The 16178-nt window shown below is 39.9% G+C and overlaps 1 protein-coding gene across 2 annotated transcripts in view; it reads right to left on the minus strand.

The window, feature by feature from the left end:
- The window catches only part of SLC34A2 (solute carrier family 34 member 2), a 28897-nt gene that overhangs the window by 8439 nt on the left and 4280 nt on the right, over positions 1 to 16178 (minus strand). Inside the window, exons 2-9 of one of the 2 annotated variants that reach the window (XM_040335165.1) lie at positions 15948 to 15980; positions 11261 to 11366; positions 7843 to 7980; positions 7604 to 7732; positions 6245 to 6388; positions 3736 to 3847; positions 1698 to 1893; positions 1510 to 1596 (exon numbers count right to left, since the gene is read on the minus strand). In XM_040335165.1, coding sequence (XP_040191099.1) covers positions 1510 to 1596; positions 1698 to 1893; positions 3736 to 3847; positions 6245 to 6388; positions 7604 to 7732; positions 7843 to 7980; positions 11261 to 11366; positions 15948 to 15959 — 924 coding nt within the window. In that variant the 5' untranslated portion in view covers positions 15960 to 15980. The remainder of the gene's footprint in view (positions 1 to 1509; positions 1597 to 1697; positions 1894 to 3735; positions 3848 to 6244; positions 6389 to 7603; positions 7733 to 7842; positions 7981 to 11260; positions 11367 to 15947; positions 15981 to 16178) is intronic. The other variant, XM_040335166.1, reaches the window with a different exon arrangement.

Consider the following 16178-nt stretch of genomic DNA (forward strand, 5'->3'; position numbering starts at 1 on the left):
TACATCAGAGTCCACACAGAGCCTCTCCTTACATCAGAGTCCGCACAGAGCCTCCCCTTACATCAGAGTCCGCACAGAGCCTCCCCTTACTTCAGAGTCCGCACAGAGCCTCCCCTTACATCAGAGTCTGCACAGACCTCATATATATCAGAGTCCGCACAGACCCCATATACATCAGAAGGGGTGTTCTGGGAAACTTGATTTAAGGGTGCATGCTGTGGACTATTGTGTAAAGAGGGTCTCTGCTCACCAAAGCCTGCCCCCCTCCCCTCTAACAAAGTCCACAGAGCACCCCTTTTTATACACTGGGAGGCAGGAGAGACTAGAGAGGATGAGCTTACAAGGATGGAGGCTGAGGCGCAGGCAGGCTGTCTGATGCTTTTTTGGGTTCAAACTTCCTGTCCAGTGCCCACACATGCCCAGGGAGTGTGGGCAGGGCAGACTCAGAAGGAGAAGGAGCAGATGAGCTCTATCTCTCCTCGTGTCTGTGCATAGAGAGAAGGGGATGTCAGCGCTGGTGTGTGCTGAGGTTGAGCTATGTGTGAGACGAGACATAGCTCAGCTCTGCAGCCATCTACCTCGGAGCTGACACAGGCACAGCTGCACAGTGGGAGGTGAGCAGCGGCCATGACCTGTGTTAACAGAGCTCCAGCAGGCATATTCCTGCTCTGCAAAAACAGCATTTGGTAGTGGCAGCCGGTGGCTGTGCATAGTGTCACCAGCCCAGGGGGAGATTTCCACCCTGCCCCCCCTGCCAGCCCTCCCCTGCCTGTGAGAGTAGTAAAGTGCCACAACATCAGTGGGTGTAGGCAGTGTCTCAGACTTGGTGGTCAGTAGAAGGTGGAATAACATCTCATCACTGGTAGTAGTTGGAGGAAGTGCCCCATCATTGGTGTCAGTGGGAGGAATAGTGTCCCATTGTTTATGTCAGTAGTAGAATTATTCCTCATTGTTAGTGCAGTGGTAGGAACAGTGCCCCAGGGGCCAAATAAAGGCAAGCATAGAGCTGCATCAGGCCCTTCGGGCCATAGTTTGGAGACCAATGCATATATTACCTCTGAGTAACAAAGAATTGTATTTAAATTCATTTATGGTTTTCGCCATAGGAGAATATTTGTGGCCACTGTCTACAGTAGCCCCTGTGAGTTAGAAAGGTGAAGCCACAGAAAAGCTCCTACCTCTCATCCGCAGCAACATAACATTCACACTTTATATTCTGAGTGGTAATGAGTGGGCGGTGCATGTTTCCCTTTAATCCTTCCCAAGAGGACTGCTTATATTAGCACTCTGCAGATAGACAGCTTGGTACGGGCCAATTTAAAACAGTAATTGGAACTAATAAAAATAAGGAATTTATATTTTCTGAAAACGATAGTTCTAGCTGCATCACATATGATTTTCTGAATGGCTACAGTTCAGGTTTAGACTCCACCTGGGTCAGTGGACAATATAATGAATGTTATCTCTGCTACCCATACTGTTACATCTCTGACATCACAGACAATTTACCTTCGTTCCACAATCTCTTTTAACCAGACTCTTGTTCTGAGCAGCTTCATCCCCATTGGCAATTTCCTGTATGACTTTCTTATCAAGCTGCAATATAGAAATGTCATATTTAGCATGCCCTGTTTTTATTGATTAATTGAGCATTAGGAATCTGAAAGAAGGTGGCAAAAGCCTACATTTATTCATACCTGGATGATTACTTTGGTGAGAGGCTCAGTGATAACCTTCAGCATATCTGGGGCATCCTCTCCTGACTCTAAGTTGAAGGAATCCACAATGGCATTGGTTAGATGGTACAGGTATCCTGATGCTATTTCAATGGGTAGCAGGATCAGCACCGACAGCCAGTTGAAGAAGTCATGGACAGTAGCTCCAGCAAATGCCCTATTATGGGGAAAAGTTGAGCGCTATTAAATGAAATTCCAACTTATGGCATGTTAATCGCAGATAATATAGAAGTCTGTCATTTTATATGTATTATGCAATTTAAATATTTAATATTAAAGCCTTGTTTTTTTTTCAGTTTTTTCTAAAATAACAAACACGTTATACTTACCTGCTTTGTGTAATGGTTTGGCCCAGATCATCCTCTTCTTGGGTCCCACGCCGGTGCTCCTGGCCCCTCCCTCCTGCCAGGTGCTGTGAGGGACACCCAAGCAGGCGTGCTCTCGAACCGCAGGTCTGTGTGTCCATTCACACATGGAGCCGTGGCTTGGCCCCTCCATCTCCTGATTGTCTCACTGGCTATGATTGACAAAATTGTCAAAAGCCAATTAGGAGTGTGAGACCCTGGAGAGGCAAGGCTCTCATGGACATCGCTGGATCGAGAGGAGGCTGAGGTAAGTATTAGAGGGGGCTGCTGCACACAAAAAAGGTCTATGCATGAAGGTAAAAAGCCTTGTGTCTTTACAACTGCTTTAGGTTTTAAGGACATTTTTGATGGATTGCAAAAGTAATCTATTTGCTAAAGCCATCAGTGACTCACCGTCGATCAATATTGATTTAGTTCAACATTATGAGAGATAAAACCTTAAAGTGGAGGTTCCATCAAAAAAACTATTTTGCTTTAAACTGTAGCTTACGACAAAAAAAAAAAAAAAAAAAGAAACATTTTTTTTTTACTCATCTGGAAATACCTGTTACTATGCGGTCCCACGAAATCTGCCTTTGAAACCACCTAGGATTCTGACATCATCTCCCTCTAATGCTCCTGGGAAATGTGTGCCATCATTTCCCAGGATGCAGTGCACTGTCCAATTATCACTCCCCATCAAAGACTTCCAGGAAGTAAGTGCCTGTAGGCTTCACAATGCCCACAAGTAAAATGACAACGGTGTAGATATAGTTTTATAAACTATCTTTTTTGAATATCTATGCGGATCGGCGGCAGATTGTAAAATAGTAAGTGACCAGATTTATATTATAAAAACGCAGGATGAAAGGACATACATTTAAAAAATGCTAATTGTGGTTGGAACTCCGCTTTAAGCAGAAAGGTATCTGTACTGCATATTTTTGAGGAATAAAGCGAGGTGTTACTGTCTTAATATGACAAGTAAACACAGTAAGGGGACAGAATGAGTAAATTAAAGCATATCTAAACCCCCGAAACACAAATGTATTATATTGTAATATATTGCAGCTTACTGGTCCTTAATTGTGATAACAGCTTTAATAGTTTTTCAATTTAGTAGAATAAATAGTGTTAACTTAAGCCTTGTACACACGATTGGATTTTCTGACGGGAATTGTGTGTTGACACAGCCTGTTGACGGAAAATCCGATCATTTGTAAGCTCCATCGCACAATTGTTGTAGGATGTTCCGCGGACAAATGTTGGATGGCAGGCTTTAAAATTTTACGTGGACAACGGTCTTTTGTCGGATTTCCGTCAGACAAAAATCCAAAGTACAAACATGCATGCTCAGAAGCAATGCTCACCAAAAACAACATTAGTAGAAGGTGCCCAAAGGGTGGCGCTGAAAAACCATGTAGTACGTAACTACGTTCGTGTTTTTTGGCCAACAAATGTGTGCCATTTGTATGCAAGACAAGTTCCTGGCCAACGCCCTTCGGACAAAAGTCTGAGGTTTTGTCTGCGGAAAATCCGATCGTGTGTACGAGGCTTTAGTCAACGGAAATATTTTCGAAGACTAAATTAACACTGTAGGTTCACTATATCTGATTGTCAGTCTCATAGTCATGGCAAAGGAGTAGATACTATACCTTCTAAATTCATTCCGGTCGCCAGACTGCATCAGCGCTACAATGGTGTTTGTGACTGATGTGCCAATGTTGGCTCCCATGATGATTGGAATGGCTGTCCTGACTGTTAGAACTGGCAAAACAGAAAAAAAGATAACTCTGATATTATAGTGAAATCAACAGCACAATGGAAAAAAACATGTCTGTGCCTTGTCTCAAGAGTCTAAAGCAATTTGTTTATCTATGAATAGTAAGTGGAACTCCAGGCAAAGAGCTAAATACATAGGGGCAGATCCACGAAGAAGTTACGACGGCGTATCTATTGATACACCGCCTAACTTCTATTTTGCTCCGGCGTATCTTTGTTTTGTATCCACAAAACAAGATACGCCTGAAGCTGGGCTAGATCCGACTGGCGTACGTCTTAGTACGCCGTCGGATCTAAGGTGCATATTTACGCTGGCCGCTAGGTGGCGCTTCCGTCGAATTCCACGTCGAGTATGCAATTTAGCTAGATACGCGAATCCACAAACGTACGTCCAGCCGGCGCATTTTTTTACGTTGTTTCCACAAGGCTTTTTTTGGCGTAAAGTTACCCCTGCTATATGAGGCGTACTCAATGTTAAGTATGGACGTCGTTCCCGCTTTGAATTTTGAAAATTTTACGTTGTTTGCGTAAGTCGTTCACAAATAGGGCTTTGCGTAGAATGACGTTCACGTCGTAAGCATTGGCTTGTTGCGGGTTAATTTCGAGCATGCGCACTGGGAAAACCCCCACGGACGGCGCATGCGCCGTTCAAAAAAAACATAATTTACGTCGGGTCAAGACGTATTAACATAAAATACGCCCCCATCACATTCATTTGAATTGTGCGCCCTTACGTCGCCAAAGTTACACTACGCCGCCGTAACTTACGGTGCAAATTCTTTCAGGATAAGGAAAATACGCTGTAAGTTACGGCGGCGTAGTGTATCAGAGATACGCTACGCCGGACGCAACAATGCGCCACGCTACGTGGATCTGGCCCATAGTTTAAAAAATATGTTATTAATTTAATCTGCCAAAGAATTTTAAGTTCTGCACAACCAAGTCTTGTGACTTGCATACTTTACAGCCAGGTAGGTGACACACTGCAGCCATCTCATTGGACATTGCACCAACATCATCACCTTTGGGCAATGAGATTTAAGAAGCAATGCCAAACCAGAAATTAGTAGAGTGACCTTCTTGACTAACAGAGAAGTACATCTCACATGAATGGCGGGCAAAAACCAACAATCTTTTGGTAGGTAATAAAGTTCCTTTTCTGTATATATAATTGAAGTGTCTGTTTGTCTGGTGTACCACCTCCTGGAATTGACCTGGCCGAATGTAGCATAAAAAGTCTTCTCACTATAGAGATTGTCAACAGGGCCGCCATCAGGGGGGTACAGGCAGTACACCTGTAAGGGGCCCGGAGGTCCACAGGGGCCCGGATGGCAACCCCCCCTTTTTTATTTTTATTTTTTTATTAAAGGGCCCAGAGGTATATATTAATATGTATTTTTTTTTATTATTATTATTATTAAAGGGCCCAGAGGTCCCCAGGGCCCCGGATGGCAACCCCCCTTGTTTATATAAAAAAATATTTTTTTTTATATATTATTTTTTATATATATATATATATATATATATATATATATATATATTTTTTATTATTATTAAAGGGCTCAGAGGTTCCCAGGGCCCCATGTGGCAACCCCCCTTTTTTTTTATAAATGTTTATTTTTTTATATATTTTTTTATTTATTTTTTATTAAAGGGCCCAGAGGTCCCGGATGGCAACCCCCCCTTTTTTTGTAATCTCTTTTTCTTTTTTTTTCATTTTTCCATATATATATATATATATATATATATATATATATATATATATATATATATATATATATATATATATATTTATATATATTTATTTTTTTATTAAAGGGCCCAGAGGTCCCCAGGGCCCCGGATGGCAACCCCCCTTTTTTATATAAAAAAATTACATTTTTTTTATATATTATTTTTTTTTATATATATATATATTTTTATTAAAGGGCTCAGAGGTTCCCAGGGCCCCATGTGGCAACCCCCCCTTTTTTTATAAATGTTTATTTTTTTAATATATTTTTATTTTTTATTAAAGGGCCCAGAGGTCCCGGATGGCAACCCCCCCTTTTTTTGTAATCTCTTTTTATTTTTATTTATGTTTTTCATTTTTACATATATATAATATAATATAATATAATATATATATATATTAATATAATATAATATAATATATATATAATATAATATAATATAATATAATATAATATAATATAATATAATATATATATATATATATATATATATATCTATATATTTATTTATTTTTTATTAAAGGGCCCAGAGGTCCCCAGGGCTCCGGGTGGCAAATGGGGCATGAAGCAATGATTGAAGCAATAATCTACTCCACAGAAGTAGGGACAGACACATAGCTATGTTCTACAATTAAAAAGTCCTACTCACGTCCAGATGACACCATGCTGACCACGATAGATGTGGATGTACTTGAGCTCTGTACAAGGACAGTCACCAGGACACCAATAACCAGCCCAGCAACAGGATTGGAGAGAATAGAGTGGTTCTTGAAAATATCTCCTGCAGCTTTTCCTAAAATAAATGAATTAAATGTATTAATTAGTTAATTAGCTAGTTAGTTGGTAATTGTAATAAACATTAATATCCTAGTCCAACTAAAATCTCCAAAGTGTAACCTAACTATAAAATCCAACATGAAGAGTATGACCACCTTAAACTGTTTGGCCTCCCTCCAGTGTCAAACACAAATTTGTTTAAACTCAAGAACAATGTCATGTATTGCAGTTTACCAGTCCCTTATGCCCTGTACACACGATCGGTTGAAAACGTACTGATGGACCGTTTTCATCGGACGAACCGATCGTGTGTGGGCCCCATCAGTTTTTTTCCCATCGGTGAAAAAAATAGAACCTGTTTTAAATTTTTCGTATGGTTAAAAAACCGATAGAAAAAACGATTGTCTGTGGGGAAATCCATCGGTCAAAAATCCACGCATTGGGTAGAACACTCTTAATGGAAAAATACATATATCAACACAGAGGGAACGCAGGGAAATTTCTTAAACTATGGGATCCATGGCTTGCGTCACCTGGTTTGAGCCCCTTGGAATTGGTACAGGTAAGGCTACTTGGGGGAGTGTAGGAGCAGAGGCTAAATAACAGGGACTTTTAGTTGTCACTTGGTAGGATTTGTGGATGGGGGTGAGGGCGGAGGAGTGGAAGGGTGGGCGGGATAGGGGGTTCTGTAGACTATGCTACACTAGTTGTGATGGTATTTTGAATATGTGACATAATCTTTTTGTACCTTTGATGTTTGACCTGCAATTTTGCTGTTTTGACTGATGGAATACAGTGTGTAGGATGTCATTCTTTCATTGTTTGTATGTTTTGTGAGCAATAAAAACTTTTTTGATAAAAAAAAAAAAATCCACGCATGCTCAGAATCAAGTCGACGCATGCTCGGAAGCATTGAACTTCATTTTTCCCAGCACGTCGTTGTGTTTTACGTCACCGCGTTGGACACGATCGGATTTTTAACCAATGGTGTGTAGGCAAGACTGATGAAAGTCAGCTTCATCGGATATCTGATGAAAAAATCCATCGGTTTGTTTTCATTAGACGAACCGATCGTGTGTACAGGGCATAAGTCTATGTGTACAGGAAATGATGTAATAGTTTCCACTTCACTAAATGCAACTCTTCAAGAGCAGCAATAGGAGAAAATACTCTCAACCCCTTTGTATTATAGCATGTTGCAAATAGTTAGACTAAAGTAGCACCCACTTACCTCCAACCAACTGAAAGGCAGAGCTTAACACATCCAGTGAACACACAAAGAAGTACAACAATCCAAGTAAGAGGATCCCCCGAGCAATCGCCTTTAGAACAGACAAGACACGTTGTTTTGTGTTCATTTCTAAAAAACAAAAAGACACTTTTTTGTTTGCTGTGAAAGAAGCACAGTCTTCACCAAGAACTGTGCTATAACATTTAAGGCAATAAGAGAAAAGGCTCTGGTACACCTACCTGACCACTTGGGTCCAGTACTTTTAAGTTCCGGCATGTCCCATGGATCAAACTCCTTTTCTTTTTCAGATTCATCTTGTGTGAGTGTCACAGAGGAGTAACTTGGTGGTAAGTCTGTAGTAGCTAAACTGGTATTGTCTGAAAAACATTTAGTATATGTCAAGAAAATACCATTGTGTGAACCTACAACATTTTAAACGTTTTGTTTTCTTTTGGATACATAAACGAATGCGATCATTTATTTTATCATCAATATCTTATTAACCTCCCTGGCGGTATGATTCTGTCTGGAATTACGTACCAAAAGCGGTACAATTATTTTGCAAGGAAATTTGGCGTTTTATACTGTAGGCCTGTAATTTTTAGAAATAACTCACTTAAATCTGACCAAGCAAGAGTCTAGTAGGCATCCCGGTTATAATTTTTTTTTAAAACAAAATTATAAATTATAATATAATAAATAATTATAAATATTTATAACAAATAATGATATAATTATAATAAAAATTATTCAATAATGTAATCAACTCAAAATCACTGAAATTTGCTCAGTTGCAGAATTGTCGCTGTCATTACTTTTATTTGTTTATGACGAATTTCCCCACAAATCTCTATCGCACAATTCTGCAAGTGATTATAATTTATTATCGCTGTTTTCTAGCTGATCTAAAACCATTTTTGACATAAAGGGACACTTTTGGACAATCTACAGTTTTTAGGCTGTTTTTATTATATAAAAGAACATGTAGGGCACTGGGCAGACCACTAGGGACAAGGGGGGTGTGTATTTTTTACATACAGTACTGTAATCTATAAGATTACAGTATACTGTATGTAAAGTGTTTGTTTACTTTTTTGAATTTGGCGCCGATCTCTGCTCCCGTGCGTCGTAACGTCGCAGGGAACGGAGATCGGCGGCACACGGGGAGACTGTGAATCGAGCGAGGAGGTCCCGCTCGCTCACACAGCGGGGTGGCATCGCTGGATCCAGGGACAAGGTAAGTAACTTGCTTGTGGATCCAACGAGAAGGTAAGCCGCGCCGCTGCACACTCTGCACGTCCACCCCGAGCGTGACTCGGGGATACCGATCTTATCATTGAAAACCAACCCCGAGTCACGCTCGGGGATACCGTCAAGGGGGTTAATTCGCATTATTATCATTGATTTTATTTTATCAGTGCATATTAATGTTAAAAAAAAATGTTTATATATTGACTTTAAATTATACAGTATATATATTGTATGTGTACATGGGGAGGCCATATTTGTCGATTAAATGTACACAGCATTAACATTACATAGAATTGGAAAGCTAAATAAGATTTTTAAAGTAAAGTAAAAAGGGTAAGTAGCAATTTTTATCTAATGTGAATGGGTAGGTAAATATAAATTGTTATCCTAATTTGGCTGCAAATGTGAATCACACTTTAAAGATAAATTCCAGGTATATATATATATATAGTTACGTTGGTCCTGTGCTGTCCATACCTGGTCGATGCCCCTTGAAGCTGGAAATCACTGAAGTAGATACCCACTACTCCACTTATCTCCACTTGCTTCCGGGTCCCATGCTGAGCGACTGGCCTAAGCACTGGAGGTTGGCTGCTCAGCACAATGCAAAGCATATATAAAATATTTTGTGAATAGATGCAACGCATTCTTTGATTAAACCAGGTGGAGAGTGTGACATCACCACCCTGCCTCGCCCAATCAGAGAATGCTTTGCATTCATTCAGAAAATGTAGAGCATTCGCTATATAGTGCCTGTACTGAGCAGCCGACCTCCTGTGTTCAATAAGCAGGAGTGCAGCCGCTCGCACAGGGACCTGTAAGCAGTGGTGTCTACTAGACATGTGCACACTGAAATATTTTGTCTTATAATTTCATTTTCAATCGAAAAATAAATGTATTTAGTTACTCCTGAATTAGTTTTTATTTATTTTGATTTTCGTTAAAAAAATGCATTCGTCTGAAAATCCAAATTGATTAAGGTCGAATCTGTCATTGAAGGCTTATGGTGTCTGTCCAATGTTCTAAGAAAAAAAAAAAAAAAGATTCAACAGAATCTTTAAGAAAAAAAAAAGATTTGACGGAGCAACGAAACTGTCTCTCTATGTCAAATCTTTTCTCTCTATGTCAAATCTTTTCTCTCTATGGCTCAAGCATTCCTTATGGGCCTGCTGTGCAATGAAGGCATTAAGTAACTCTCAAATATTTTACAGAAGGACAGTCACTGACAACACATTATTATGGCTTGAGGGGTCATCTAATTTGTATATTGGCACTTATTCTAGCTCTTATTGGGTTATATTTAGAAATCAAAATGGCCAAGTCATTGGAATTCTCAGCAAGGTTTTGTTTAAACTAAAGTTCTTCTTTAACCACTTGCCGACCTCCTCCTTTAAATATACGTCAGCAGAATGGCATGGACAGGCACATCAACGTACCTATACGTCCTCTGCTTGACGCGGTTGGGGGGTCCGATCGGGACCCCCCCCCCGGTACATGCGGCGGTCGGCAAGCCTTGGGGAGCGATCCGGGACAACGGCGCGGCTATTCGTTTATAGCCGCTCCATCGCGATCGCTCCCCGGAGCTGAAGAACGGGGAGAGCCGTGTGTAAACACGGCTTCCCCGTGCTTCACTATGGCGGCACATCGATCGAGTGATCCCTTTTATTAGGGAGACTCGATCGATGATGTCAATCCTACAGCCACACCCCCCTACTGTTGTAAACACACACACACTGAACCCTAAATGTTACAGCGCCCCCTGTGTTTAACTCCCAAACTGCAACTGTCATTTTCACAATAAAGAATGCAATTTAAATGCATTTTTTGCTGTGAAAATGACAATTGTCCCAAAAATGTGTCAAAATTGTCCGAAGTGTTCGCCATAATGTCGCAGTAACGAAAAAAATCGCTGATCGCCGCCATTAGTAGTAAAAAAAAAAAAAAAAATGAAAATGCAATAAAACCATCCCCTATTTTGTAAACGCTATAAATTTTGTGCAAACAAACCGATAAACGATTATTGCGATTTTTTTTTACCAAAAATAGGTAGAAGAATACGTATCGGCCTAAACTGAGGAAATTTTTTTTTTTTATATATGTTTTTGGGGGATATTTATTATAGCAAAAAGTAAAAAATATTGAATTTTTTTCAAAATTGTCGCTCTATTTTTGTTTATAGCGCAAAAAATAAAAAATGCAGAGGTGATCAAATACCACCAAAAGAAAGCTCTATTTGTGGGGAAAAAAGGACGCCAATTTTGTTTGGGAGCCACGTCGCACGACCGCGCAATTGTCTGTTAAAGCGACGCAGTCCCGAACTGTAAAAACCCCTTGGGTCTTTAGGCAGCATATTGGTCCGGGGCTTAAGTGGTTAACAGGGCACTTTGTTGGAGGTATAGTACTTACCAGGTGGAAGGAATGTATTGCCATTCAGGGACATATCCGTCTGTTTTTTGACATCATCGAGATCATCAGCAATATGGTTCTGGAATTCCGGAAAGGGAGCCATTTTCTGGAAACAATACAATTTATAAGTGAAAATGCTGGCAGGGATTTTTAGATTAAAAGCATACAAGCTTTCTATCAGTAGGATGCAGCGACCCAGCAGCTTTTTGTCAAAGATCCTGTTCACATCAACAAGCTTATTCAATAAAGCAGCATCCAAGCAATAATGGTGTGCAAACAACAGCTACCACATGTACCAAAAGCATTTCTTCACCTTTTAGTATGCAGCTGGTAGAACAATTTTAGTTGCATTGTGATTGGTTCTTGTAAATGCTCGTTGCGCATTATCATTTAACATAACGAAGACTCTTTCCTCTTTGAATCATGGAATCCAACCATTACAGGTAGTAACCAAATCTCTGCCTAAAGTGGAACAATATTTCTGTGTCCAATATGCTGCTTTGGTTTCCCTGGCCAACTCTCTACCATATTTTTTCAAATGTTTAGTTTATTTACCTTTTCACGTGTACAACAATGGTTTGGCATTTTTTTATTCAAGCTGAGACCCAAAGAGGGGAATTTTAGCACAAGTCATTTCCTCCCAAAATCTCATTCTGAAATTCCCAAATGTCTGTATCTGTGTTTGTTTTACTGGAACAGACTTCTAAAGTACATCAGGTAATGTGATGGCCTTTATACAATGGTTACATTCTCTCAAAGAAGACTTTGTATTATAAAGTTAATGAGTTCTGAGCACACAATAAGCTATAGAGTGTCCTGATTTATTGACTTGTCACACAGAGTTCCTGGTGTCACTATGTCTTTCACAACAGCCTGTGAGCTACTGATGTGTGTGTACTAGCAAACACGGGACAAGAATATACCGTAGGACTTTATTTTTCATGTATTGATCAGTGTTTTTCATTTTCTTTTGCATTAGCACATTATTATACAGTTTATGATTAAGAACTTGTGACCTAGTAAAATTCACACACACACCCTAAAAACAAGCAATGTCACAGATTCAAGTGTCTCTTCTCCAGACTGGGCAGTGGAAATTTGGACTAGACAAGCAATACTGAGAACCCCTAAGCATCTGGAATACTGAATAAGTACTGCATGGCAAGATTCTATGATGCAGGAACATATTTGTGCAACTAAATAGCAATTATTAGTTTTTATTGAGAAAAAGAGAATCGTTGGCCAGATGTATGTTTATTAATAATGTTCCTTGATGTCAGAAATTAGGTTCTATAAAGTTTTTTTTTTTGGGGGGGGGGGGGGGGAATCCAGAAACCTGGTGAACTGCACAACTGTTCCAGATACCAGCATTAAAAAACAGCTTCTAATGCACACATGTCCAAATTTATGGAGCCACCACATATCTTTGTCCATGTGTAAGCATACTAGTCAAAAAAACAGAAAACAGTTTCATAAATACATGATATACAACTATTTAGCACATAAAAGGTGGAGTATGGACAGGAGCTTGTGTGCTCACAGAAAATGCACCATTAGGGTCAGTTCACACCAGACGCAGTTCCGTACAGTTTTGTGTGCATTTTTTCTGCACTAAAAATGCATGCACAGTGTTTTCCATGTATTCCAATGGCTCTAGTTCACACCATGCAGTCAGTTTCCGGTGCAGAAACTGACTGCATGGTGTGAACTAGAGCCAACTAGAGCCTTTGGAATACATGGAAAACACTGTGCATGCATTTTGTGCACAAAAAAGCACACGGAACTGCGTCTGGTGTGAACTGGCCCTTAAAGTAAATTAGAAAGCGAGGCACATAATCTAAATTTGCCCAAATGAGTGAGAAGATAAAAAAAAAAACAAGAGTGAAGCCTCGTACACACGACCAAGAAACTCGACGGGCGAAACACATCGTTTTCCTCGTCGAGTTCCTTGTTAGGCTGTCAAGGAACTCGACAAGCCAATTATCTCCATTCCCGTCAAGGAAATAGAGAACATGCTCTCGACAGTTTCCTCTACGAAAATGTACGAAAATGTACACATGACCGATTTCCTCGGCAAAAAAATTTCTCCCAGCAAGTTTCTTTCTGTTTTTTGCCGAGAAACTTGGTCGTGTGTACGAGGCCTGACAAGCTTCTGAGGTCTATGGCCTATTCAGATAATGATATCAGGGTTGATTTACTAAAACTGTAACGTGCAAAATCTGGTGCAGCTTTACATGGAAAATCCGATTGCCTCTTAGGGAATCAGAAAGGATTTTTTTCCCCTGCTGTAGCAAATTGAATCATGCTGGGGTTTTTCGCCTTCCTCTGGATCAACTGTGGGTATAGAATTGGGTATATGGGATTGTATGATATTATTATTATTTTTTTTTTATGGTTGAACTGGATGGACTTGAGTCTTTTTTCAACCTGACTAACTATGTAACTATGGTAACCAATTAGCTTCTAACTTCAGCTTGTTCAATGACTAAAACCTGGAAGCTGATTGGTTTCTATGCAGAGCTCTACCTGATTTTGCACTCTCCAGTTTTAATAAATAAACCTCACTGAGTCTTGTGGTGCAGTCACTATGCTCATTGCATGTATTATTCTACAAAGTATATCCTATGATGTGCTCACAGATTTTCCAAACAAGGGAGAGAATTGTATAGAGGACAATGCCAAGACCTGCCTACATAGACATACACTGAATCTTTTCTATCATCAATGTTTATCCTGTGCCATTTCCAGCAAGTCAATCCTACTCAACCTGCTGATCCACTTATTTATAATTATTATCTCCACCTTGGGTTGCCACCTCATCCCTTTAAAACTGAACGCATATGAATTACACAGGCTCTGTGGCTGATTAAGGTGGTAATGAAACTCACTTGATGCCTTCTCTGCATTAAATTAGCCTCAGAACCTGTGTACGTATATGTGTTTCGGTTTAAAGGGATGAGTTGGCAATCCTATCTCCAGCTTAACTCTTTTTTACCTGGCATACAATTAAAGCACATTGAAGGAGTACGTGGGAACATTTTTACTGTACTACATGCACTAAATCACCGGGCAATACAAGTTATTGGGTGTAAGATTGAGTAGTTAATTGTTTGGGTTAGACAACAACTCTCATTACAGTCAGGTGATCACTATAAAATAGCTGGGAGTGGAAGTTTCGTCAGTACCAACATCACCTCTAGGTTCTGAGAATTTATAGAGCAGAGAGGAGATAACTTATAAAAACAATGCAAAAAGAAAAAGTGATGAATGTAAGAAAACGCCAGCAAACTAAGGCAAACCCTGAGGCCTCGTACACACGACCAAGTTTCTCGGCAAAAACCAGCAAGAAACTTGCTGGGAGATATTTTTTTGCCGTGGAAACCGGTCATGTGTACATTTTCGTCGAGGAAACTTTCGAGAAACTCGACGAGCCAAAAAGAGAGCAAGTTCTCTATTTCCTCGACGGGAATGGAGAAACTTGCCTTGTCGAGTTCCTCGACAGCCTAACAAGGAACTCGACGAGGAAAACGATGTGTTTCGCCTGTCGAGTTCCTCGGTCATGTGTACGAGGCTTTACATTTGTAGGTATATTTATTATACCTGTTCAGGCACAATTTCGAAATGTCTGCTAGGGGTTGCTACACTTTGTGTACTGAAGAATGCTGTGCATGTGCATGTTACACCAATGGCTTTCCATTACTAAATGGTTACACAAGCTTCAGTATTAAGCTTGATAAATGGCAAGGATGATTGAAACATTGCTGCAATTCATGGACAATAATGTAGGCTCTCTGTGCTGCAACCCTTCAGATTTAATGTTTATTTTGGTGGTCACTGAGGACACCTGGTTGCTGTTCACCCATATACACTAAGTATTAGGAGATGTGAGTATTTATACGGCCAATAATTTGTTTTTCTTGTGCTTGGCTCCTCAAGTTTTCCAGCCTACCACTTTTTCGTACCCTAAGGCTGCATTCACATTGTGTATGCGGCGTATTTTGCCGCGATTTGTGTAACTTTTTTTTTTTCACAAATCATTTCCATTGCTGTCTATGGCCGAACGCCAATGCTGCCTGAAAAAAAGGGTCCGGGACTTGTTTTCAGGCGGCAGGCGTACAGCGTTTCGGCGTTCGGCGTGAGATGTGAACCATCTCATAGACAGCAATGGAAATTCGCCCCTCCAGCGTATCGAGCATCGGGCGTCGGGCGTTTTGTCGCCTAGGTGTGAATGGAGCCTAAATGTTGCAATTGTTTCTTACCCTTTGAATTTATTTTTGTTAACAAAATTTATGGCCAGTCCAAGTTCGGCTTGAGGCTGGGTACTGCCTATATGTACTTGTTAGGTATATTTATATTTTTAAGTTGTAACATTAAAGGTACAGGTATTCTTTAACTCTTTTATTATATTATAAACGTTATGGCGGATTGTTCACTCAAGTAATTGTTTTAAGCATTTAAATATTATAACATTGCAACATATAAAAATGAACAGCACTACTGCACCAGCAAAGCAAGTGTTCACATGATTTAAGCTCTCCTTTAGGACAATATGGCCCTTGTGCAGCTCTTCCTATATACATAAACAGCACAGCCCCTTCACCATAAAGAAGCAAAGCAAACTCTAGCAATACAAGCAATGCGCTCTGCAAATTAAAGCGCTATCCTTCACCATTAAACTCCAAAGTACCTTTTTATCCATGTTTATGGCTGGAGTCAAGTACTGGAAGGCAATTATTGTAAATTAAATAAACGTGGAATATATAATCAAATTACATAAGCTTTATCATTTTTTAAGTCTAAGCAAATCGTATTTGCAAAAAAAGCGATATTGTAAAAGAAACCTGTTATTTCCTATTGGCCTAGACAGTCACTTTTTTTTCTCAAGCCCCATACACACTATGGCCCGGATTCACAGACA

This window comes from Rana temporaria, chromosome 1 (assembly GCF_905171775.1).
Source record: "Rana temporaria chromosome 1, aRanTem1.1, whole genome shotgun sequence".
Taxonomy (NCBI): domain Eukaryota; kingdom Metazoa; phylum Chordata; class Amphibia; order Anura; family Ranidae; genus Rana; species Rana temporaria.